The sequence below is a fragment of the Misgurnus anguillicaudatus genome, chromosome 7 (assembly GCF_027580225.2).
Source record: "Misgurnus anguillicaudatus chromosome 7, ASM2758022v2, whole genome shotgun sequence".
Classification (NCBI taxonomy): domain Eukaryota; kingdom Metazoa; phylum Chordata; class Actinopteri; order Cypriniformes; family Cobitidae; genus Misgurnus; species Misgurnus anguillicaudatus.
In genome coordinates this window covers 23,213,774-23,240,806 of record NC_073343.2, presented here as the reverse complement: position 1 = coordinate 23,240,806, position 27,033 = coordinate 23,213,774, and the positions used below count along the sequence as shown (strand labels likewise).

Here is a 27,033-nt window from a genome sequence, read left to right as displayed (position 1 = left end):
GTATTTTCATGATAATAAAGAAAATTTATAATGATTATGTTTGACAAAATTTTGCTTTTTCAAATGCATGCAGGGTTTCCTGCAGAAAATTTGTAAGTTAAGGTGGAAGGGTTGGGTGGGGCCTGGGGGGGTGTGGTAATCAACGGGGCAGGGCATATGTGTCATTATGAAAATATTTTTATTAAAAACACTCAAATAGCTATGACAGAAAACGAACACATACTAGATTATTAATGAATTAAATGTTTTTAACAGATACCTCTAACGGGAATAGCTGCGTGATGAAGTAAAAGGGGATTGTGAAGCGCGCCCGCGCTATTTTTCGAGATGCCCTTGACGGCCTTTTGTGCAACAAATTATTATTATTATTATTTTGGACGACCTAGTTAAGGCGGTAGGGTTTCACAGCTTAGGTGGGTCGCCCGAACTGCAAAGGGCTGCGGGAAACTCTGGCATGTTATAAACGACGCAAACTCAGTGATTTTAGATTGATAAGGACTTCCTACTTATCAAAGTGCCACAATACATGAAAGAGCTGTGCATTGCGATTCAAAATCGATTCAGACACATATTATTAGTATGAAAAGCGATTAATTGTCTCAGCCTCACTGCGTACGCAATCAGCAACATTTTTTGCATCATGCTGGTCTGGTATTATGTGGTCCACATTAACAATGTCTGCACCAACGTGAAACCTTTTGGAAATTTGAATAAAAATTAACTCTTTCCCCGTCTGCACATTTGCATAAAAAAGTGTTCCTGATGAACTTTTATTTCAATCTGCAATACCGCAATTATCCACTAGGCTAATCTTACCCAATTTATGAAAAAACTGAAGCCAAAACGCTATTTACTTATTTTAAACTCTGTGTATGTTTTGATAATCGTTCTGAATCTGATCTCTAACAAAATTCCTTTACAAAAATGCAATTATTTCAGCTTTTACAAAAAAAAATTGTATTTTGAAGAAAAATACCCATATTGAAGAGTTTATAAGCAGGTGGATATTTTTCCCATTTTGTTTGTTTGTTTGTTTGTTTATTGGTTGTTTGAAAGCAGAGGGTCTGTTTTTCATTTGATTTTATTTTTGTATGTTTATATATTTTCATAAGAAATTTTTCCTGGAAGGCATTTTGAGAAACTTTTGTGAAAATCACAAAAAATGCAACTTTTCAAAAAAATGGCTGGTGGGGAATGAGTTAAATGTGCTTCTGAATCCCCCCCATGTGCAGGCTAGTTCTTAGGAAAGTAGCTAAAGCCTGCCAGAAAAGACATCAAGTGTCGTAAGATGACATCATGCATTAATTAGCATATTTGGGACATCACTTAGCATTGGCATTTTGTCTAGTGTCGGCACTTTACATCTATTTTGCTTCTTTCTTTCTCTCTGTGTCACATATACTTAGTTTTTGTATGAGTATAAGTATAAAGTAGTGACTAAACGCAACGCATTAAAACTATGTGCACTACCTGATGCTAAGGTTTGTCCCAGAAGTCATTAGATTTACTGTTTTTCTGTAGGGAATGCTAAATCTAGTTATATGCTAAGTTAGCATCACTGTTCCAGTTTATTTCGGAGCGTGAAAGCATATTTATTTAATAAATATTAATTATAAAATAAAAATTAACATCATCACAGAAGTGTGTTGTTGTTTGTGAGGGAAATTTAAGCTTGTTCAGCTTCCCAAAGAACCCAGCATTATGGAAACAATGAATATAGTTTGTCTATCCGGGGTAGCAGTGGAGTTGTGCGTGTGTGTTTGTTTAACGTAGGATTTTTTAAAATGGGGCGGTCCCAAGTCGCAGGCGGTAAGTAAAACTGCATTAAATGTCTGTGTTTTGTTGGCATATAAGTGTATGTAATGTAAACGACATGAACATTTAGTGAATCAAAAGTTATCCAGAGATAGCTTGTGACTCGCTCCACTCGTGGTACGCATTCAGTAGCTTGCGCTTATTCTGAAAGATCTAGAGTCAGCGGTTCCCTTCTCACTAGTAAATAGGGTTTGGATATGGGGTGGAAAAATGACACCAGACCACCCCGAAAGGGCAGCATTATTCCGAAGAAGCAATCAAAATTCCCTTTTGACATCTACAGTATATACACATATCATGCCAGTGGCTAAGTAACAGCTAAGCTCACACACGTGCCACCTGTGGGCATACCCATATTCATGACTAGTCTCTATCTTGACCCAAAGCCAGCACAAGTGCATAGCACCCATTGTAATAACCACTAGCCTCAGGAAGAGAGCCGTTTGAAGTCGATCAGAGCTCCACAGCCCAACCACATCACAACACTTGAGTGTTGAGAGACCGGGGGCCGAATCTGAGAGCTTGTTTTCTTCACAAGAGCTAGCAAAAGCCTGCCAGGGGCGAATCACGCACACACCCAGCTAAAACAAAAGGGCCTGATGCATGAGCCCTCTTCACATTTACAGCATGTGCAAATCTTTATATCTCTTCCTCTCTCACTCAACAGGAATAAGCAACCGGAGAGGAAGGGGTTCGTTCCGACGAGACTGCCAAGGTCACTGGGTTTGCAAGTGCGTTTGGCATGGTGTGCCCACCGAGCCCTCTGCGTCTCAGTTTGAATGCATGCCAGCTTTCGTGTTCGGAGCGGTTAGTTCCTCTTTGGTGAACTGAAATCCTTCCTGTGCCCTCTAGGTAGAAGGAATATAAACCACACAGGCACCAGTGATCTATTTAATCTCTGTCAATCACAGCAACACTGATCTTTCTCAATGCATCAATCAATAAAATCCTTGGTTTAACTGAATCAATGGGAGACAAACATCTTGTATCTTTTCGCGATTAGCATTGATTAGTGTTACGCAACCAGGGGTGGTGATTGGCTGACTGTCGAGCTTTGTTGAGATTTATTGTACTGTGCTTGGCAAAGCCAATCAGCATTAGGCACTAAAGCACAATCTGATCCTACACGCCGATCAGGACCCGAGCTGCCCTCTTTGTGCCTGTAAAGCTGAACTAATGCATTCTATAAATCAATACTGTGGGTCAGGACATTAATAGGGTTCCTCAGAGGTAAATGGCTCTTTTAATTGTATGGTAAAGGGCCTCTGTTAAAGAAGCAGTTTAGCAATATATGAACATTCTCCTATTTTAGTCACCCTTATGCCATCCCAGAGAAAACAAACATGTCATTTTATGTTAAAATGCTGTCATGTTATCTTCTTAGATAACATAGTAAAGGTTGAAAAAGCACATACTTCCATCATTAAACTAATCCAAATGAGCTTATTAAGTGACCAATGTCTCATGCATTCATAAAACATACATAACAGCATGGTAAAGGCCAAAGTATGGTCCATTTTTTACGCGTGCGCAAGGGTCCATGTACAGTGCACGTTGCGCAATTTTCATCATCAGAGTGCACGCATTGCGCATCACCAGATTTTTTTAAACTTGTAACATTGTACAAGTAGGTCCTGCAGGTACTGCAAAGGTACTTTACAATAGTCAATTAAAAAGTGAGTCAATTATGAGTGAATTTATAAAATTATTATATACATACATATTTGAATAAACTATTCCTTAAGGACAGTTAAAGGCAGTTTTGACTACACTTGGTCTTATACACGATAAAGCAACAAGCAATAAATCTCGAAAATAAAGTGTGTTTTACTGTGGGTTCAAACCAGCCACGTTTAAGGCTTCAAATTCGCATCTACCGCGTCTAGTTTGCCGCTTGAACATTTTGAGTTTACTCGCTTCATTCGCGCATGAAAGCCGCGCGTGAAATTCTAGTCAACGAGACATTCACGTGGAAATTCGCATCATGGGAGTGCCTTCCATAGGCTTCTGCAACTCTGCTCGCTTCCTGTAATCATGTCACTACTAAAGCAAGCTCCTGATTGGTTAACGCGGCACATTTTTCCGCCAAGTTCAAATTTTTCAGCTCGCACGTTTGCCACGGCAACGCTCAATTCGCGCCATTAGTGCAAACTAGACGCGCAAATAAGGCGAAATCGCATGTGCCGCGCTAAACACCTCATTCGCGGCGCGAGACCTCCAGACACGCGTCAACTGGTCTTTACATTGACTTAACATTGAAATCACTCGCGCTTGACGCCTCTGCCACGGCTAGTCTGAACGCAGCAATTACTGTGACCAATAACAAAGACACCCAACAACTTCCGCACACACTGTAGCACTGTTATCTCTGCAAACAAGCAAAACATAGTCTGGCCAAATGGCAATCCACAAAAATATGTTTCTATCTAGACTTGATGGTATAGAGAAACTACAGATACTACAAAAAGGGTGTCTATCATCACCATCAACTGGGTTAAAAGTGGCTGAAGCTTATTCAGTGTGTAAGTGCCGTGGGCATAGCGCCATCCACCTGGTACTGCCCTCACTGAGAGAATGGGCACAACTCAGACCTGCTGTCTGTCAAAGCACTGCACCCGATTGGGGCAGATTGCCAGGAGACAGCTTTGTCTACCCAGCATCTACTTACTGCTCTCATGAAAGTCAATGCCTGAACCAGGAGCACAGAAAAGGGAGAGTTAGATAAAGAGAGAGAGAGAAAGAAAGAAAGAAAGAGAGGGGGGGTTCTGATAATTGACAACCCCATTACACTGGAGAGAGACTCTTGCCAAATTCTTTCTGTACACATTGTAAAAGACTTTTTTACAGAAGTCTTGTTGGCAAATGTAATTTTTGTGATTGTAATTACCTCAATTTACATATTAATGCACTCACAACAAAAATGATTTACCCCTAGGTCAATACATGCTGCACAGCCTCCAAAACCATTTTACGTCCCGTCTCGTTTTGTGACTAAAAGTTGCATTCCCTTAATATTACGTTGACACGTTTTTGGCCAGCCGACAAGAAGCGTCTCAATGAGCAGACAGCTGTGAAACACGATGCTAAAGAAGGTTGAACGTAACTCACATTTAGTTGGACGCTCTAGTTTCCGTCTCCCTCGTTTCTTGCGGGGCAGAGATGGCAATGTGTCCTCTTCGTACTTTACAGGGTTCGCCCTGTCCTGGTCGATGACAAATCCGTTCTCCGCGGACGGGCTCAGGCTCGAATCGGAGGAGGACTCTGGGCGACAGCCTGAATGGAAAGGTATCCCGTTTTCTGCAGCATTTTTATCCTGCGTAGGGTTGCAACTTTCACGGGACTTGTTCTCGTGCCTTTCAACATCTCCATTCTGAGACTGGGAAGAAAGCTGGAGCTCCACCCCTTTGTGCTGCATAGCCACGCCCACCCGCTGATCCACTGGTCCGTAGCACTCCACCTGCAGAAAATGACATAATCGGATTGGACGGTCATGCATTTTTATTAATGGGAACGGATGAATAATACAAGTTCCCTAGGCAAAATAGTTTGGTACTTTAAATTAAATGCAACAACAATGCCAAACAAGCAAATCTTCTTTTTTTTGCAATTTTAGGCATTGTTACTATACCATGATTCAACCGATCACTGATGAATATAGAAATTGTATGTAGAAAACACTAAAAAAGACTTGCTAGGTTTTCACAGACAGGGTCACATATTAGTCTAATATTAGAATAAAATGCAAATAACAACTTAATGCCACTGGTTAAATTAAACATGCATCAAATTGAGGCCACTGATGTCATAAGGCTGTTTGAAATGTCCAGCACTGTGTATTGCAATCCGCTTTTCATGCTATTTAAAAAAGCAAATGCTACCATTTATACTTTTTAGTATGCAGTGCACTACAGTTTCCATTACGAACATAGTCCAGGTTTTTGCCAATGCTAACATTTTATATCAGCAACATCTTAAAAAATGCTAACGTGTCCATTTTACTTGCAGTCACTTTAACTTTGTTGAAATAAAAAGCGACAACGCACATATTGCACAGTTTACTTTGATGTCATATTCATCTCCAGGGACAATTAAAGCTTTTAATTATGCCGCATCCGTCTTTCATTTCATTAATGTGTATATGCACAACACACCTCCTACATACGTCCTACATCTCTCGCATATGGGCAGATAATAATGCTGTCAATACTCAACACAAAGCTCCTACGCTTTTTGTCCATACATCCTGTACAGCATGCCTTTAATCTCCACCATCAAACATACATCACTCCTCGCATCCAAACACCTGCTTAGCATGTGTGAGGAAAGCCGGCCTGACGTGAATCGGAGACAGACGAGGAGTCCAGGGAGAGCAGAAGTGGCAGCCTGACTGTGGCATTTCTCTTCAATGCAGCAGCTGCCGCCTCGCCTCACTGCCTCGGGATGTCAAAGCCGTTTTCGCGAAGGAGAAATCAAAAGTCAATCTGACAAAACATTGGTAGACCGAGGAAGGGAAAGACAGTCTTGCGGAAGCTGCTGGATTGTTCGTTAATGCGTCTGCCAATCAGGAGCTGAGGCTTAATTATGTTACTTCCTTAGAGTCGAGTAGATAATGACAGAAGATAACAAACAATTTCGACGACGTACGGTATATCTTTTATACGGCCTAACTTGTCTAACCGAGACTGTGGAAAACTTGACGAAAACCAGGGTCTCTATATTTTGCCGCCTGCAAATCCTAGATTGTGGGTTTCTACTTTCTATACTGTTTATTTTTTCCATTCACCTCATCTATCATTCAGCTTTACAGAGGGAAGGACTTATAAGAGGAATGTTATCCGTTCGGCCGAGGGGAGCTGGTTGCTGTTGTGCAAGAAAATTTTCCAGACCCCTGAATTCTCTAGCTGCAGCTTTTGAGCAAAATAGGGGTGTCGCCATATGCAACGCATTATAGAAATACAAAATAAGCCTCATTGATACAGAACTCAACTTACTTTATTTGTTCAGCCCTCAACATGTAACTCATCCTGCCTTGTTTGTGCTAAACATATACAATACCTAACACTGTGAAGGTTTTTGAGGTGAAATTACTTTTACTATTACTTTTCTTGAGCAAAATCCCATAGACCCATAGATAGCTTTTCTATTAGGGGCTTCACCTTATTGCATCTTTTGCGCACTCAAGTTAGTTATTTTAAATGTAGGTGCACAATAGGCATGCACATAATGAAAGCGACGCCGTCACGACGCGCACGTGGTGCGACACGCTCGTTTTTTCCAGGTGCATCTGCACCGCATCGAGATAAAAACACTGCATCGCAGATCATGTGACAACAACCGACATTCCAATCATTTCCACACTTTTTTGTGGCGGTACCCTTTCAAAAGGTACACGTTTGTACCAAAAAGGTAGCCTGGGTTTACCCATGCTGCCTTGCGCGCAAATTTATTCATGCTGCAAGTCTAGCATGAAAACCATGAACCAATTTTCGCCTCAAATAGGGAACCAATCACAGAACGGGGAGGGGGCAACAAGACGATGATGACGTCTATTCGACACACCAAAGCAGTTTTGTTTATCCAACGCGGGAGCAGACGCGAAGTTACTTTTTGATGTAGCCTTAAGGGGGTCGCACACCGGCCGCGCAGCTCAGCGTCACGCCGCGTCGAGTCACGTCTAGGACAACTCGAAGGTATTGTAAACCGGAAGTGCACATTAAATAGCGCGAGCTTCTTCAGATGGCGTCTACTTCAAAATGCAAAATATACGTTAGCAGCCAATGTTAATCGTTAATGATTTGGGACAAATATGATGTTATTTAATGTTGAGCTATGTGAGTGGCGCGACAGGGATTTGAGCAACTTTCTGAGTCAAAGCTGGGCGGCGCGGACAGGCGCCACCTGGCAGCGCCGGTGTGTGTATACTCATAGAAAATAATGTGTTCGATTTTTTTAAAACGGCGCGGCTGTGAGCTGCGTGGCCGCTGTGCGACCCCCTTTAGTGTTCTAAGTAGTTTTGAATGCAATGGTTTTTTTTAAAAAGAGCAACTTTTGGCGTTAAAACAATTTCATATGCAAGAAGGACGTTTGGATATTGCAAGACTTATGTTAGCCACAGAGTTTTATAGGACCAACCTGCTAGGCATCGTCGTCCATTTAACTTATAAATGGTAAGTGGTATTTATTAATATCATATTGTCATTATGCCTGTAGCCTACCTACTGTGGTTGTCACAGTGCCACCAAGTTGTGTTGCTTTTCAATATCGATATACAGCTACCTGTTTAGTTGCATAGCTTTCAGCTGTGTGCACACGTACCCGATAAAAGTTGTTGTTGCTTGAATTTATGTTGCTCTACATACGTCATTTTGTATAATTAAAACGATTGGCTATGAGCTACGTACAGACGCATTTGTTAGACATTCGTAGCGGGAAAAAAAAAACTTTCTGGGCATTCGTAAACCACGCCTCCAAGACGAGAAAATGAGCATGTGGTTCCCAGACCACGTCTTATTCTCAATGAGACTGGTCGGGTGTTAGCCAGGCTATAGACCATTCATAGTCATTCTATTAAACAGTATATCACAGAAACCATGGGCGTGGATTCTTATGGTACATTCTTGGTACCCTCTTTAAATTCTTGTGGTGGTACCCTTTCAAAAGGTACCCCTTTGTACCTAAAAGGCTAAAGTATGGTAAATTTTGGGCATCAGCAGAGTGCACTCTGCATACGTGGACCGGTGCATTTTTAAACCGTAGGTCGCGCATGTGCCTACAGGAGAATGTAGTATGTATCCCAGGAGATACACATATGAGTCAAATAAACTATAGTTTGCAAGGTTTTGCGTTCGACTGTGCACGTATGTTCGCTAAAGGGTGCATCTTAAAACCTTTTAAAAGGGTATTGTCCCAGTGAACGCTTTTGTGCCTTTATTTTTGACAGTGCATCTACAGTACCACCTAGCAAAGCTCTAGCAAAACCCCTAAAAATCCCTAGCAACTAAACACCCTTGAACACCCTAAAAAGCACAAATGGATAACAACACCCTGCTTATCAGCGACGGGACCCCAGAACTGCGGCACTATGTTTTCCACGGACAAGCAGCATTCGCAATTTGTTTTTCAGTTCAATCGAATACAGAAATGCCCGGAAAACCATGGAACAAAGGTGTTGGCAGCTGTCCAGTTTTCAAAACAATGTGGTATGCTTTGATATTAGCACTCTCCTTATGTGACCCAGAAACAAATACCCCCATATGTATCCTGAAATCTGCCGCAGTGAACTTTAGTCATACAAATGGGTTGCTTTGGAAGTCAGAGTAAAAATAGCATATACAGTAAACACTTGGAAAAACAATGCGCTTATCGGATCGAGATGAAAAATACAGCGCATTGAAAACTTCCGGTCATCACTCATGAACCTCTGTGATCTCACGATTCGAAAACATTTCAAACACAGAGCGCTAACAAAACACATCACACATCAGCAATCGCCACCTCAATGAGAGATGACTCAAACATTAGTCTATCTGTCTTCACGTGGGTTGCATTTCATAGAGTAAGACACCAATCACCTCGCAGGACCGCAATAACCTGTTGAAGGATAGAGATGGGGGATAAAACAATCATAAAGCCCCCAGGGGAAGGAGGAGAGGATGTGGGAGAAACTGAACATCCACGTGCTCCGGCATGCCCTCTCTGGATTAATTATGCAAGAGCGGGGATTATTTTCATATACAGAAATACAGGCTCCAGAATATACCAGGTACTGGCCATGAAAAATAACCTTGTGAAGTGATTTGTCAAAAAAATTGCATGATTTTGACATACATAGAAATGCAGCTCCTGTCTTATTCACTGATGCTCAAGAAAGAAACACAATAAATACATTGAGAGTCAGGGGTAAGCAAAATAATAAACAGGAAAATCAATGTCAATTGTTATTTTGTTTAAAGAGCACCCATTTCATTGCTAAAAACAACGTTATTTTGTGTATTTGGTATAATACAATGTTTGCGTGGTTTATGGTTAAAAAACACATTATTTTCCACATACCGTACATTTTTGTAGCTCCAGATTTTACTCTCTTTCTGAAACGCATGGAATATAAAAAGCGCTGTGTCCCTGATTAGCCAGCTAATCTGTACGTTGTGATTGGCCTGAATACCTCTGATGTCAGCCGTAAATGTGATGCTCCTTACCATGTTTGAAAGATTCGGTCACAATTCAACGCTAACAGGAGTTAACTTACAGGCTGTGAGTCCGAAGCGGGAGGATTTATGATAATATCGGTCTTGTACTGTACATCAACAATGCCAGGAAGTAAACTGTTGCCTACAATCCGTGTGTTTGTTGTAGTCCAAGAAAAGAGATTTACGTTTTGGAGAGGATAACTCGCGTCATCATTTACTTTGAGGTTTGTACCTTTTGCATATCATTAACATGTACTAATACACACCAACACACCAAAAGGAAATGTAAAATCGTGAATCGGACCATTGGTGCTCTTTAAAGTCGCCATGAAACGGAAGTAGCGATTGCCTTATTTTCCCCGTGGTGACGTATATCCGAATGAAATGGCTTTTGAGATGAAATAAGGCAGGGCTGGATTTGAATTTGTCCATCGAGATCTGATTGGATCGTTTGAAGTTGGGTCGTGTTGCTAATTGCTAATCGCTGCGATCCTCTCCCGGACCCCGCCCACCTGCCATACTTTTGACCGGAAGTGAAGAGAGATCGTTTTGAGGAGGGGAGGAGATTTACATTTTTGATTAAAGATTATGAGCACACACAAATTTTTTAAAAATAATGAAGCTCACAGATAAGTCATTTGTTAATAATCCCACAATATTAAAAATATATATATAGTTTTTCATTTCAATTTCATTGCGACTTTAAAAGTTGTTTTCTTTAAAGGTGGTGTGTGTAAATTTTAGCGGCATCTAGTGGTGAAATTGCAAATTCCAACAAACAGCTCACTCCTCAATTTTAAAACAATTTACATGTAAGGGGACCCGCGGTCTATGTAGATAAAAACATCTCATTTTAAGGTAATAAAAAGTCATTATGAAAGGTCTTTATACACCACTAAAAATATAGTTATGTATATTATATTGCATTTCTGTCAAGAGATCCTTCTAAAAGTTACACAATGCACCTTTAAGGCTACGTTGACACGGAAACGATCTAAAGAGAAAACGCAAAAGTGTCGTTGCGTTATCACTTTTATTCCGCGTTTATACAAACGTTTTGGGGGGGGGATCTGCGTGCATAGGTGACGCAAAATTGTGCGATATTTGATGTAGTATGCACTCCAGGCGGCTAGGTGGCAATGTGAAGCACTGACACACAACAACACCAAGTCCACGCGCCTGCGTACAACCATCTTGGCGCATGAATATTTAAACGCGTACGTGACGAGAGCCACCGTGAGCAGACTTTTGCGTTTTTACTAGGGATGCACCGAATCCAGATTTTTTAGGTTCGGCCGAATCCCGAATCCACCGTTTAAGATTCGGCCGAATCCGAAACCGAATACCGAATCCTACTCACATCCTTATTCCATTAACACAGTAAAGCACATTAATGAAGTAAACAACGTCCACAGCAGTGTATTTTTCATTTTATTTAATTTTAACTGTACATTATGCCAGGATGACAAGTTGGAAAACTATTTTGACAATTACCATAAGCCTATGCATAATAAAAGCGATGCGTTGCGACACGCTCATTTTTCCAATAAGCAAGCAGCTCCGCGCTGAAAACTATATACTTTGAATTAGAAGCTCCGCTCGTCAATGTCACAGTCTTCACACGGCCGTCCAATTACAGTGGAGGAGGGGCGGGACATTACCACAGCAACCAACCGGCTCACAGCTGAAGCATCACTGCGACCAAGCGCTCGGCTGAAAAACAGCTGGCATTTGGCGTCCTCAACGCATTTTCAGCCGTATTTAAAAGTTTTGGTGTGTCCAGCCTCTAAGGCTCACCGAAAGAAGAAGCTCATCTCCACGTCAGCACCCGATGTGTGTAATCAATGGCCGCGTGACGTCGACCAGCGTAGCGCAAGCCTAGGGTTCGGTTCGGTGGAAAAAAAATCTAGGATTCGGCCGAACCCGAACCCCGTCAAAAAGCCCAGTATTCGGGCGAATCCGAATCCTGGATTCGGTGCATCCCTAGTTTTTACCCTTTAGACGGGAATGCGACGGTACAGCGTTTTTAAGATATCCACTCTGGTGGGTTTTTAAGTCCCAAAAACGCCATTGCCATGTAAATGAAAAGCACATCCGATAAAATATTTTTACATTTTCACCCTTGAGCGTTCTCGTGTAAACAGGGCCTAAGTAATGTCCTTCAAAAGCCCCTCAAAAGAAAACAAAATTATAAAAATTTTCACTGATCATCCAGTTTGAAGGTTTTTATAGCCCTGGCTCTAAATGTATTGTGATGCCTTCTTAAGCACCAGTGATTGTAGGTCTGGGTAAAAATATTGATTCATCAATGCATTGCAATTATTTGTTTCTCAATTCAATATCGATTCATCAAATCCTATGAATCAATTCAGCCCCACCACCCCCCCCCCCCCCCCCCGGCCAGTGGCGGCGCTGTGGGCAACACTCTAGTGAGAGCGTTCAGCGTTGTACAAGACGTGCTTTATCAAAACAGAAAGATCAAAGATGGCAAACAGCAGCACTTCTTTCAAGCCTGCACCATCAACGTGATCAAACATTAGTAATACTACACACATTATTTAAAAATATACTCAGGTACTTAATTGCTTGTGTATTTACTTATTATTGAATCGATATCGAAGCAAGTAAATCAATATCGAATTGAATCGAAGCCTCAAGAATCGAAATCGAATCGAATTGCGAAATTCCTAACAATACCCAGCCCTAAGAGAATGTATCTTTTATAATAGTTGTGTATGAGTCTTTCAATTGTTTAAAAGTCACTGTTAGAACGAGGTCAAATATGCAATAGGTGGTGAAGACTCATAAAAACTATTAATAACATCATACAGTATTAAGAAGAATCAAGACTATGTAAACTTTTGAGCTAAAGCTTTGAGACATTTTTGTAAATCCAGCTATTATTGTGTGTTGTGGACTATACGAAAACACCTGCTATGCGGAATAGCTTGTTCAGGGCAGTACTAAATAAAAACAAATTGCAATTTTTATAATTGTCAATTGTAAGAAGACTGATGATTTACTGTATCATTTCAGTAATGTATCATTTAGGACTGTGGCACTATCAATAAGAAACAAAAAGTTTGCTTGCATGACTGAAAAAAAACTGTAATACTTAAGTATCACAAGTCATTAACATTCATTCCTTTTAATTATAAAATATTACAAACGATTTGCATGGTGCCCCTGTCAAATTCCCAGCAGCCACACGGTTGTTTGTTTAACTGTTACCAACCAGTGCCAAAACTATCGCCTGATGGATACACAAAAATAAACCAAATCCCAAAGGAAGCTGGGTGTTTTGTGGTTTGGTTTAGTGTTGACAGCTCAGTTTCTAGAATACTCACGGGGAGGTGCTTGCGTTTACGGCCGGGTCGTCCAACCTTGCGGACGGGAGTGCAGAGAGAGGGCACCTCATCAATAATTACTGTGTCCATTCTAGAGCTCTCATTCTAAACAAATAAACACAAATCATTACCAATCACCGTTTAACTAGACTGCATTAAAAGCATTCGGTGCGTGATATGTGTCATTTAGTATATGCTTAAAATGTGGATTGCTGAATAGTAATGCATTAATATACTATAAACAATATAATATGTGCAGTAGCTTATATTGGCATTGCTGATATTTAAATAATTACTATTTAGTATTAGCAGTTGTCTTTTGTGTTAGTTACCATTTTGTAAAGAAATTTAGAGTAAATATTGTTCAAAATAGGTGTTATTTTAGAAATTTTGCGTGCACTTCTTTTGCTATCGTTAAATTGTACATAACAGCATCACATCAGCCAACGTCTTTCATCCGCTGTAAAACCCAGTCGAGTCAACCACTATTGCTTCATGGCCCTGTGATGTTCTTGATGTACAAAAACGTCTGTTAGCAATTTATTTATAACATACGTTTCTTAGAACGTTATAACAGATTCATAGATGCCAACACGACAAGTACACCCCAACAAGATTTCGAATTTCTCTGTCTTTCGTTTTCACAGCAAGGTTATTTTAGATAATGAAAAAAGCCAGCGTTTGAATGGCATCTTCTTTTAGTGGGTATAAAGTGAGGGGTGCTAGAGCCGAAAACAGTCGGGGCTCCTCTTGACACAATTACAAAGACATTCATTGGCTCATTCTCTGCCCTTCTTCGCCTCGCCTTTGTTTAACATAACCGCGTCTACCCTCCTTGACAATAGCCACTCTTCGGCCAGCCAAGCACCCTAGGGTGGACAGAGTAGAAAAGATGATACTAATGTAGCCGCTGCGGGTTTGGGTTGAAATAAACCACCGTCTCTAAATCAAAATGCTAATGCGAATACTGTCTCCATCTGCCATGACTACTGGGAAGTCCAGCTTGGCCGAAAGATGGTGGAACATCTCTGGAATTCCTGATTGCGAGGGATGAAACCCATATACTGTAGGGCTTACAGTACATCATCTTACAAGATACTGTATAGTCCTATATAGCATATAATAGTAGTATTTATTGATATTAATAGTGTACCATTTAGAGAAAACAGTGCAGTGGGTTTCCCCTCACGGATCTTCTCTGTACGTTTTCTCATAATCCCACTAGATTCACACACAATGTTTTCATTACGTTACAAATAAACGAACAAAACGTTTAAACAAACAAAATCAAAGCGTGCACATAAAAATCTGTGTTGCCTTGCGTGAACTCGGTAACACAGTCTACATCTTTGCTCTATTTCTGTCGGCAGCCGGTTATTTAAGGCAAGCGCTGTTGCCAAGCAACAGGACTACGAACGTAGCACGGGTCCATGGGTGCAGGGGCAGGGAAGAATGAATTCCCCTGTAAATCCAGCATAAGGCTACCTCTCCCATACAAGCCAGCAACCACGTCACTAAACACCCGAACAAATCACAGAAGACACTATCTCCACAGGCCGGGTGGATAACAATTCACTCGTTTTGCCAATCGAGTTCGCCGGAGCCTACTTTACTGACACCTGATAGCTCCGCAAGTCATTGGCGTGGAAATGAATCATGCCAATTCATAATGTTATATTGAATTAAGCATTGAATATGATGCTGTCAGATGGATTTGAGGAAAGAATTAAAGGTTGGCATGAATTGCTGGCTCACGTTTGCATCATTCATCATGCTAACAAAAAAACAACAAACACAAAACAGAAATACATAAACAGAAATAATGTAAGGAAATTACTGATGTTTCTCATGCATAACACAAAACTCATTTTTTAGGAGGACGTTACATTTCCAACACAATCTCATGGCAGTTTGTACAAATTTTATGAGGTGGCTAATTCGTACAAACACATTCATACATTTTGTATGATTTGCTTTCACCCCTGTGAAGTTTCATTATTGGTTGTTTTTTCTTATAATTGTACAAATTACAATTTTTCCGCCATTTCCCGTAAGTGCTACACATATCACTTATTGTACAGTAATTTCACCAAAAGCTTTACATTGGTTTCATGAATATGGTGTAACTTCACTCTTTCATTTAGGCTAAATTTATATGTGGAATATGTTTTTCTTTATCCAAAGGAACTTGCATTGGATTCAGACTTTACATTTCATCCTTAACATGCATTCCCTGAAAATCGAACGGATTGGCAGTGAGAGCGCAATGCTGTTCCAATTAAGCCTAATATACTTTCCTTTGACTTATTCATGAATCAAAGCTACGCAGTAAATGCAAGGATAATCTCTGTTTCTAAATGCACGACAGTTTAATAGTACACAAAAACATTGCAAAATGTGGTTATTGGCCTTATATGGTTACACTGCGAGAATATATCTACAGCTGGGTAATCATAAAAACGCCAAGGGACTCATTAACCTCTTACCATTTGATTCCCATTTGTGTCACAGTTAAAGTCGGAGCTCTTGAATGCAGGGGCGGCTGTGACTGCGTTGGACGGCATCGCCAAAAGAATGACCGTTTAAATAATGCCGAAAGAAGATTAAAACAAAAATAAAAGAACAGAAACTGGAAAAAATGATGACCCGCCTTCTTTAGGATCCCCTGTGGAAAAAAAACAGTGCAATCAGAGAAAACAGCACCACAATAAGAAATAAACAGAAATTCTGCCAATGCAGTTGTTGTAATTACTATTATTAATAATATTAATACACTTAGTATCCATATCATGTCCCCGTTCTTTCAGAATTACTTTCTCTCTAAAACTACAGTATTGTTGGACCCCAGTATGAGGTCTAAATAATAATACAAATATATCAGAACTCACATTTAAAGAAAAATAAGTTCCTTAAAGAAAAATAAGGCCCATAGCTTACTAGTGGCGTCACACCCTGTTTTTGCTTTTGTAGATACCTAGGGGCAAATCTAGGGGCCAGCAGCCGCAGACATGTTTTCTCCAAAATACCCTCAAATAAGTGGGTTAATGTTAAACTTATACTGCCAAACAGTCTAACATCTGATAAACAGGTCACTGGGTAAACCAATGACCTATATCTATACAATTGTGAGTAGGACATTCTTTCTGATGTGTATTCAACCACAATCTAACTTCATTTTATACCTCAAAAACAATATTTTTGACTTTCCCATAAGCATAATGTACACGCTCTATGCTGCTACATAAATACCCTTCTTTGGGCTGAAATATGAACTCCTCTATGCTTTATGGTATTTCCTATTTTCTCTGAGAGCAGTTTTAAAGGGATCAGTACATTATACTCTTCCCTCCCATGTATGCGTGCTTCGATGTGCTTTTTTTGAACAATGAGGACATCAATGTCCCATGATATTAGATTTAGAGGTCAACAAATTAGGTGACTCTAGAATTAACCCTTTTTTAAGTTACCATGGAAACCATACTTTTTTTAAATCCCACCATAAAATAAATGGTGTTAACTTCGTATTAGCCAGCTAGTAAACACATAAAAATGAAATAAATGCATTTGACACTATTTGAATGACATCTTATGTATATATAACGATTTTACAATATAAACCAATTACTGTAACTATAGATTGTGGCGGATGTGGTCAATTATTGTGAGGGTAATGGCGGAGGTCATTAATATTCAGTAAGCCCTTGAGATATGAATGTGTCGCAGGTAACCAATCAGAAGGTGTTAATTGATCACATGTAACTGTCATACTGTATAAATGCATAAAAAACTCCTTAAATCATCCGCCTACACGGTGTTATTCAGACATAGATGACAATAATTTATAAAAAGCCGAAGTGGCTTTAAAAGAGACATAGTATTAATTTAGGTGTGCAAACGTAATAGGTTGCCTAGCTAGACACATTTTTTGAGGCATCAGAGCGCGCTGTAAGCAATCTGAATGCGCACATGATGCCGGAAAATGGTGTCTTTTTAGTCAGCCCACTAACGTTAGATGTGAATACACAGCCATTGTTACAAATCGAAAGCATTGACGCGAGGGGCTACAAATGAACGGTCAAGTTCAAGCGCATATCGCGCTGTATTAATCGCACATCTGCAGAAGCAGGAAGAACCCCTGTGCACACCGACCAGCCCCCTCCAAATCTCGAAACCTCCTCGTGCAAAAAAAGCGAGCAGAAAAAAGGCGAAGCCAACGGCGGGGACTTAATTCGATGAAGGCTTTACGTTTAAGACAGGTGGATCGCAATGTTAATTACCCGCTTCGCCAAGTTCCAGGCCTGACCCCCGTTCTGTTTTCGCTGACTCCCGGATCCTCCTTCTGCTTCGCTCTCCCCGTCCTCCACCACCTCCCCAGCCGGCCAGTTCTCCTCCAGATGCTCCGCTCGCACTGACTGCAGAGGCCAGCGTTCCGACAGCAGCTCCGCGCGGGGTCCTAGAGAGAGTTGGTTCACAGAAACACATCACGTAGGCTACTATTTGAAATTCAATGTTGCGTCCCCAACTCGCCTACTTTTACTATGCCATAAAAGTGTGTAGTTTTTGTTATGGGGAAGTATATGAATTTGATGTGTAACAAAGTATGCAAGTACAAGGGCGTACTAATTCTTACTGGAAGTGATCACTGTTGCCTAGACACAATGGGCCTCATTTAATAAATGAAACAAGCTTAGGACAGAATACTGTGCCTACAGAGCAGTGGCTTGATCAAATTTCACGTAAGGTTTCACCACGTGTACGCAAGTTTGGCGTTAGATTGAGTTAGATAGCTTTGATATCCTATCTGAAAAGGAATGGCAAGAAAATGTTAGAAATTGTGTTTTCGTTTAGCTTAACAAATGGAAATTTAGATTTCTGCATTAATTTACTCACATACCTGTGTGCGCAGGCCCACACGCGCGAAGGAGATGGTTTGTTTTACAGTCCGTCTGAAAAGAAAGATAAACGTTTTTTTCTGTATAATTTGTCATTAATTTACTAATTCTACCTACACTGTTCAAAACATGTAACGAAATTAACATATAGAGCATGATTTACATTTATTTACATTTAATGCATCAATGCAGAATATTATACTACACAGCTGTAATATAATAGGCTATAGTCTAAAAACACTAATATCTAAAAAAAATTATTACAATATATATAAGGAAAAAAGGAATAATTGACGGTAGCCATTGAATTATTCAAAAATAATGCACACCCAACGTGGTAATACACCACATATTATATATATATACATATATATATATATATATATGGCTGTCAAACGATTAATTGCGATTACAGGCATACAAAATTAAAGTTAAAGCAGAATATTTGGGGTGTGTGTGTGTGTGTGTGTGTGTGTGTGTGTGTGTGTGTGTGTGTGTGTGTTGTGTGTAACTATTTTGTAGTATATATAGATACAAACATACATGTATAAATTTAAGAAAAAAAAAAATTATGCATTTTTTTATTTATATATAATAAAATATATATTATCGTGGAAGCACTGGGAAAAATAATGAAGAAGATATTTGATAAATGATGGTAAGCACACAGTTGACGGTATTGAATTCCATGTTTTTCCCCTACTATGGAAGACAATGTTTGCAATCAGCTGTGTGCTTACCATCATTTATAAAAACTATCTTCTTTTGTGATCATCAGAAAAAATTTAATCATACAGGTTTAGAACAACATGAGGATGAAAAGTAAATAAGTACTTATTATACAGTATGGCATCAAAATAGACTCTCATCGGCCACTTTATTAGCTACACATTGCTAATACATTTACATGCATGCATTTGCCAGAAGCTTAATCTAATTCAAAGCAATTTATGCAATCAAGCTATACAATTAGTCAGCATGTGTGTTCCCTGGGATTGAACCCACAACCTTTAGCATTGCTCTACCAGTTAAGCTACAGGAACACCTGGTTGGTCCCACTTTTGCTTTCAGAAATAATCTGCCTTCTTTGCCTTCACAAAGAATCTATTCTTTGTGGCATACAGTATATCAACAACAATGGAAACATTCTTAGAGCTCCTCAGAGATTGTGATCTACATTGACATGATAGGATCATGCAGGTGCTGCACATTAGTCAGCAACAACAACAACAACCACCACCTGGATAGACATGTCTGTCTGACTAAAATAACAAACAATTAATGTTTATTTTGCATTTCATTGCATTAAGGGGCAGAATTTACAGTTCTATATTATGTACTGTAAGAAACAGCAGACATCCAGCTGGTTGTTATTGCAAAATAAATGGCATGGCATTCTCTGCAAATAATTGTACAGAAAAAGAGTTTAAAAAAAGGAAAGTTCTCTCAAACAAGGAAAATGTTGTCATCATTTACCCACCCTCATGTTGTTTTAAACATGTACAAGTTTTTTTTATTCTGTTAAACACAGGAGATGGTATTTTTGATAAATTATAGTAAGCACCCAGTTGACAGTACCCATTGACTTCCATAGTATTTGTTTATCCTACTATAGAAGTCAGTGGGTACTGTCAACTGTGTGCTTACCATCATTTATCAAACTCCATCTTGTGTTCAACAGAATAAAGAAACCCATACAGGTTTAGAACAACATGGGGGTGAGTAAATTACACAATTTTCAATTTTGGGTGAACTGCCCCTTTAAGTAGACTCAGCAGTACATAAAAAAACAGTTTGAAGTAAAGTCAGACAGTCTTTTTTTCAGTTTTGTGCGTAACAGGCCTATATATCAGATGTTTTTGGGCAGTCTTGGCAGTGTAAAGATCATGCAAATCTTAAAACTGTACTTATGGAGCTTGCCATGAATTTGAGGAAGGAGAAAACTTTTGTTTCTCCTCTGCCGGGCATGAAGGAATATCTGCAGAAAGGGAAATTTAGGAAACGTTCACTGTTGTCAACAGCTTTAAATAGCAGATACATTCATTTTGTAACTTAGTCAGGGCTTAAATGCACAGGCTGGAGGAAAAAATGAAAGATAATGGCCCCTCTCGTCTGCGCAAAATGAGAAGACTATATGGATAGACTTGGTGGTCAAAGCATCGCCTTTCAAAGGGGATAACCTGGGAAAACATATTACTCAAGAAACCCACTCTTTGTGGACACACACACAAATACACACTCATTTTCCTTTTAATTTTGTTTCATGTTTTAACCTTTAATAGTTTACAAAAAGACAAAGTTGATCTAAACGCAAATACAGACATAAACCATTGCATGATTGTATACAGCAGTAAAACCTTTAAATAAAACAAAGCATACAGTAATAATTATAAACTACTAAACATTGTTGGTAGCTTTATCTAGTAGTTTTGGTTATGCAAGTTGCCAAAAATATACAGTTCACCCAACAAGGTAAATTCTGGCATTGTTGCTCCAAACCGTATTTTACTGTAAAGAAAACTAAACGTTCATTTTGGGGTGAACTACCTTTAAACAATGTTTTATCTAACACGGGACGTCCTCTTTTAGAGGCCCAACTGTAACATATACTATTTGTTATGATGCCTGAAATTGATTTCAAGCAGGTTTTCTTTCTCCTGTGTTTTAACCGTTTAAGGCACCCCATTTTTATTTACCCTCTCTGTGGACTGCTTCAATAAATGTATAAATCAATGAAATGTGGTTTAACACGCACACACAAATACACAGAACAGAGACATAAGGGACACACAACAGTTTGGCACAACTTTTAAAGGCAGAACAATATATTTTTCACAGGTAAATAATGACCGCATTCCGACTAAGTCACATACTAAAACTCCTATCTAAGGGCTGACATGTGCAGGATGTTTTATTTATACAGCACTTTATACAGTACATCTAGGCACACACCTACATCAGAAGATTGCATTCATATTTGTAGCAAATGTCGAAACGTAATCGAACAATGCAACGCTCCATCTGAGAGTAATTCAACTGGTGTGATGTCATTCGAAGAGCTTGTCGTATACTTTTAACTTTTCTGTTTTAAACCCATGACAATAACATTTTCGACTGTATTTTAATATTCCTTTCTTAAACATTAATCAAGTATGTTAAAAAGATTAGAAAAAGCAAATATATTTAATTGCAACCACTATTACAGAAGCAACACTTTTGAATCCAGTGTAAAATATTGAATGAGACATCACTGCTCATATTTAAAGGAACAGTATGTAGGATTGTGGCCAAAACTGGTACTGCAATCACAAAACTGGTGGTTAATACACAGCATGACAACATTTTTAAATGACAATATCCTGGCCAAAGTATTTGAAATGAAAATGATTTCTTAATGTCTAGTGACATATCAGGGTCATTTTATGATTAATTGATATACATTTCTTACATACTGTTCCTTTAAATCATTCGAGAGACTTTCATATGCAACTTTTAAAAAATGAATAAACAGTGTTTTGTCCTTCATGTATGTGTAAAAAACATATCAAACTTCACATTATAAAGCTTAATCGATCGATCAATCTATTTTAACATTCAAATGTTAGCAGTCATAAACAAAACATACTTTAAATAATATTAATTATTATTATTATTATCTAAAACCCAACTGACATAGAACAAACACAATTACATAATTCAATAAATGTAATAATTATTAAACCTGAATACCTTCTTATTCAAGTACAGTAAGTTTATCCTATAACCTTCATTGTGACAATAAAGTTCAAAGTTCCTAACACTGCATTTCCATCTCCAATGCACAACACCGTTGCTTTCACCCCATCAGCGGTTTCAGTACCTCCATAAAATTTGTCACGATCTGTGCTAATCTTTGACCTCATATGACCTCAGTAGGGTTAAAGAATATCCCACCCATTTGTTCACAAATGTTGCTACCGCACTCCCCTCTTTCGACAATCCCTGAGCACTGGTTTCATTTATATTACACAAGCGTACACGACAACCGTTAACTCAATAAAGCTTTAGAAATAACTTTTACAAAGAGACGTGTGCACGCAAAACTGGCTGGCTAAGCTGGTTTATGGATAGATGGACTACACATCCACGTTCCATTAAAGTCCCCTTACGCTCTCCGAAAATAGCTTTGGGGATACTTAAGCGAATATCTAAACTAAGAGGCGATACCAAAGCTCAAAAAAACGACGTTCACAACGACGGGCAAAACTTAGCAGAAATCGCAGACAGACGTTGAGCTCTACAAGACATCCCTGATATAAGATGATTTTTGATGCGTGTAGTGCAGAAGCAGCAGTTTCCAGAGTGACACTCAAATGTTTAGACTACAGGAAGTGACGTAGCAGGCACCACACACGTCGGTCGGAAAAAACGCCACATGCAGAGCAAACACAAGCCCTCTCCATCTAATCAGAAGAGCCGATCCATGCATTACAACTTAAACACAGAAGAATCATCACTAGTCGTAGAAAAAAAGTGAACAATGTCTACGGCGAAGATCGATCTGATGGTCCCGGTGACGTAGTGAAGATGCACAGTGCCGTTATTTTTTTTTAAGAAAGCACAAGCCATTCTTTAAAGTCATGGGTAACATGATAACAATGAGTTTATACAGAGAAACATATAGAGCTATGTATAGATTTATATATATATTTATATACTTTCTAATAAATACAACTTGCTTTGTGCAAGTTGTGATGAAGAGTTTGTTTCACATAGTGAAATCCAGTTGGGGAAGAGCATGCATCGGTCTGTGTGCTAATGCCAGAATGCTGGTTCTTTCCAGTCCCATCCAGGTGCTTAGAATGAAGGGGTGGAGTGCCTTTTCCCAGAATGCTTCAGTGATGACACTGCACAAAGCAGAGGTTTATGATTAAGGGTCCGGCCTGCGGTATAATTCACACGTTTAACTTGTGCAGTAACGGCTGGACTAGTCGACATTCTCATTTATACTTACATGAAATATTCTATATTCTTTTACTCTGACTCAGCTAGAAGAAAGAAAAGAGGCCTTAATCAATCCGTGAAACTACTGACAGCTAATGCCCACATGCTGTTGGCTGGAAATAGTGGAAAATTATTTCCTTTATATAATAGCTCGGAAGCATATATGAAAAGATAAAATTGAATCGGGACTTAAAAATTTATGGATTTTTTGACTCTTTAAAAAAAAAAAATCGAACCAGTCGTAATTCTAAGAGAAAATAAGCAGATTAGATTAAAAGATTTACTTTTTATAAGGCTATAATAGCCTCTGCGACTCACCTTTATCCCTTCCATTTCGCATGTGCTCCTCTTCCTCCTCCAGCCCATCATCCACTGTAAGATTTGAAGATGTTATAACAGATATTGGACAAAATTTAGCACTACTACTGTATTTCTATGAACAGGGGATAGTGCAACGCTTAATATGGTCGTTCTGGCGACAGAAGCCCCGCCTTCCAGTTGAAAGAACCAATCATCAATCAATAAAAACTGATGATTCTTTGAAGCAGGGGGCTTTGTACAAATTCATACAATCTAAGTTAAATAAGAAAAAGTCATTTCTGTTCCAAGCTTTATAATGGTAGTAAATGGTGCTTTTGATTTGAAGCCCAAAAAAGCTATATACAAACTAAAACAACTAGCTTCCGGTAACGACTGAAGTGCGTATATATGAGAGTGCGTATGACGTAGGACATAGCGTCTCGTCCCTCTCGTCTCATCTCCACTACTCGTACGTTACGTCCTACGCTGAAAACAAACTCTCTTGTAAACGTTCGTCAGTCGTTACCGGAAGCTAGTTATTTTAGTTTGTAAAGTTGTAAATATTGATATTTTTCATACAAAATGACATTGATTGCCATCAGAATGCTTTATTAACCCACCTGAGCAGTGTGGATTACTTCTGTAAAGGATGGATGGACTTTTTTTAGCTTTAGATCAGAAGCACCATTTATGGCACGGCACGGATGGCACGTTCCATGGAAATTTAGCGTTTCCGCGTGATCCCCGCCAGATGAAAAATCAGAATTTTCGCCCCACGTTAACCAATCAGGAGCTTGCTCTAGCAGTGACGTGATTACAGGAAGCGAGCGGAGGCACACCAGTCATCCCCGACCCCTGACAGGCAGGCCTGCGGTGTGTGTGTGTTGAGCCAGCCGAGGTGGAGCGGATGGGCATAGGCATGGTGCAACCGGCACTGTGGTTGGGAGACAAGTGGGGCGAACCCCCTGCCCGGACGCGGAAGAGGCGGCAAGCGCGAGTGATTTACATGTTAAGTCAATACAAAGACGTGAATATGCATCTTGCGGCGCGGTAAGCGCGAATGGCGCTGAAGGCGTGATTCCGTGCGAATTGATGCCGCGTGATCCGTGCGAAATGAAAAATCGGAACTTTGGCGAATTTTCATGTTGCGTTAACCAATCAGGAGCTTGCTCTAGCAGTGACGTGATTACAGGAAGCAAGCGGAGGCACACCAGTCATCCCCGACCCCTGACAGGCAGGCCTGTGGTGTGTGTGTTTTGAGCCAGCCGAGGTGGAGCGGATGGGCACAGGCATGGTGCAACCGGCACTGTGGTTGGGAGACAAGTGGGGCGAACCCCCTGTCCGGACGCGAAAGAGGCGGCAAACGCAAGTGATTTACATGTTAAGTCAATACAAAGACGTGAATATGTATCTTGCGGCGCGGTAAGCACGAATGGCGCTGAAGGCGTGATTCCGTGCGAATTGAGCAATGCCGCGTGATCCGTGCGAAATGAAAAATCTGAACTTTGGCGAATTTTCACGTTGCGTTAACCAATCAGGAGCTTGCGAGCAGAGGCAAAAAAACAAAACAACAATGGAGTACAATCATCATCGCTAGAGGAGACATCTTTGTACTTTTACAGGAATTAAAAGGATCTTGTTTGGAAGAAAGTGAGTGAGGAGGTCGAACAATCTTGTAAGTTTTTCTCAATTTGAGCTATATAAGCCCCTCCCATGACGTGAATTTATGCGTGAATGTCTTAAATGACTAGAATTTCACGCACGAATGAAGTGAGTAAACTCAAAATGTTCAAGGGTCCAACTACGCGCAAATAGCACATCTGGTGTGAACCATTAAAAAGCTTGGAACAGCCAGGACATTTTCCAATATAACTCTGATTGTGTTTGTCTGAAAAATGATAATCATATACATACATCGAGGACTGTTTTAATTTTTGATTAATTAAATTTTTGTCTTAACTATCACTTTTAAAAAACTAAATTTATGGTAAAGGTGATGTCAGGTTTTATTTTTAGTCAGAAATATGAAGAGTTTGGTTCCAAAACGCAATAAATCCATTTTGACAAATTTCGGTAAAAACGTGTTTTCTATACCAAGAAAGTGACAAGATTAAAACCACTTTTTTTCTGTTACAAACTTTCACATAGCATCTTTAGGTTATAAAAACATAAAAAAATTCAAATTCATAACTTGTTTTTCAAAGATTTATTATAAAAACGATTTTTTTTTCCACAAAATGCAATAAATCCATGACAGTTTTGCTAAAGTTAGCAAAATGCTAGAAGTCTATTCAATCAAATGTGCATTCATCTTTGCCATTTTATATTCATTTAGTTGAACAGTTGTACACACTGATTAAAAAAATAAACATTAATGGCATTAATAAAAACACTTACTTTGTCATATTAAGATCACTGTCATTGCTGCGGTTATACTTGACGTCGTCGCTTAGCATTTTTCAAAGCGATCAGCTGTAAAATGTTTTGGTCCTGCTCGATTTTCGTTGACTTTGAGTAAAATAATGGAAATAAGATCCATTATCATAAGATCCTCTGGGGTCAATGTTTTAGCATGAGAAGCTTGATGCTGTCGGGAGAACAAGCACCCGAGTGCCTCTCGCGAAAATTATTAGATGTTGATGTCTTACGTTTCTTTCCCGTCACAGAAAACCATCACAGGTTTATCAATGCAATTAAAGTATAATTTTGTTTTGTTTGTTGATCACGAAGTACCCAAGTAGATGAGGAAAACTAGGACTCCGTGTACTCAGCGCGCCGCCATTGTTTGTTTACATTGCGTGAATGGTGCGCTGTAATTTCTGGAATGGATTTATTGCGTTCCTTAAAAAAGCGGAGTGGCGTTTATCGCATTTTGGGAAAAAAGGGAGAAAAGATGACAGAATAACACGGCGGATATTGGATTTTCCGTAAAATTAAGAATTTACTTTTAACTACTGACCTGATATAATACTGATTTTGGCAGTAACTCATTTTTTATCTCTTCATATGTTGTTTAATTGTGATTTTAGCACGTGATTTAAGAGATACCTGTCTTTCCCCATTCAAGCAGATAGGACTTTAGTCTTCCATGACTAACATAACTTCCCAGGGAGTTGCAAACATGGCCGTCTAGTGGTGCAACTTTGGTTACAATCACTATAAACATGAGGTAGAGCTCAAAGATAAGCACACAAGGTTACCTGAGTGAAGTTCTTTCACTAGTGATGACATGGTGTTGGTGATCGAATCTGCTGCCACCAGAAGATCATTACGGAGATTTCTTGGTACACCTGGATGTAAAAGGATAGTCTTTAGACCAAAAGATCCTGAAAAATTACAATTTTGTCAACACCCACCCTCATGTTTTTACAAACCCGTATGTTTCTGAAAAATCCAAACGGTGCAGTAGGTGCAAGAAAATATTTTATTAAGTGAATGAGAATTTCTATGTTAAGATTAATATTTGGATGGACTTTTTTTTTATACGTATATACAATAATGCTTTGT

General features: G+C 39.4%; 2 protein-coding genes across 10 annotated transcripts in view; both read right to left on the bottom strand.

The window, feature by feature from the left end:
* The window catches only part of dnmt3ab (DNA (cytosine-5-)-methyltransferase 3 alpha b), a 63,572-nt gene extending 45,783 nt beyond the window's left edge, over window positions 1-17,789 (bottom strand). For 2 of the 5 annotated variants that reach the window (XM_073869614.1, XM_073869613.1), the window contains exons 1-4: window positions 17,629-17,789; window positions 15,838-16,016; window positions 13,352-13,456; window positions 4,924-5,272 (exon numbers count right to left, since the gene is read on the bottom strand). In XM_073869614.1, the coding sequence (XP_073725715.1) occupies window positions 4,924-5,272; window positions 13,352-13,456; window positions 15,838-15,915 (532 nt within the window). In that variant the 5' untranslated portion in view covers window positions 15,916-16,016; window positions 17,629-17,789. The remainder of the gene's footprint in view (window positions 1-4,923; window positions 5,273-13,351; window positions 13,457-15,837; window positions 16,017-17,628) is intronic. The other 3 variants (XM_073869612.1, XM_073869616.1, XM_073869615.1) reach the window with 2 other exon arrangements.
* Window positions 17,790-21,136: 3,347 nt separating this feature from the next.
* The window catches only part of LOC129417335 (dystrobrevin beta), a 54,402-nt gene continuing 48,505 nt past the window's right edge, over window positions 21,137-27,033 (bottom strand). For 4 of the 5 annotated variants that reach the window (XM_073869609.1, XM_073869611.1, XM_073869608.1 and 1 more), the window contains 3 exons: window positions 26,727-26,816; window positions 23,545-23,598; window positions 21,137-23,129 (listed from right to left, as the gene is read on the bottom strand). In XM_073869609.1, coding sequence (XP_073725710.1) covers window positions 23,080-23,129; window positions 23,545-23,598; window positions 26,727-26,816 — 194 coding nt within the window. In that variant the 3' untranslated portion in view covers window positions 21,137-23,079. Of the gene's footprint in view, window positions 23,130-23,236; window positions 23,271-23,544; window positions 23,599-26,726; window positions 26,817-27,033 lie in introns of all 5 variants that reach the window. The other variant, XM_073869607.1, reaches the window with a different exon arrangement.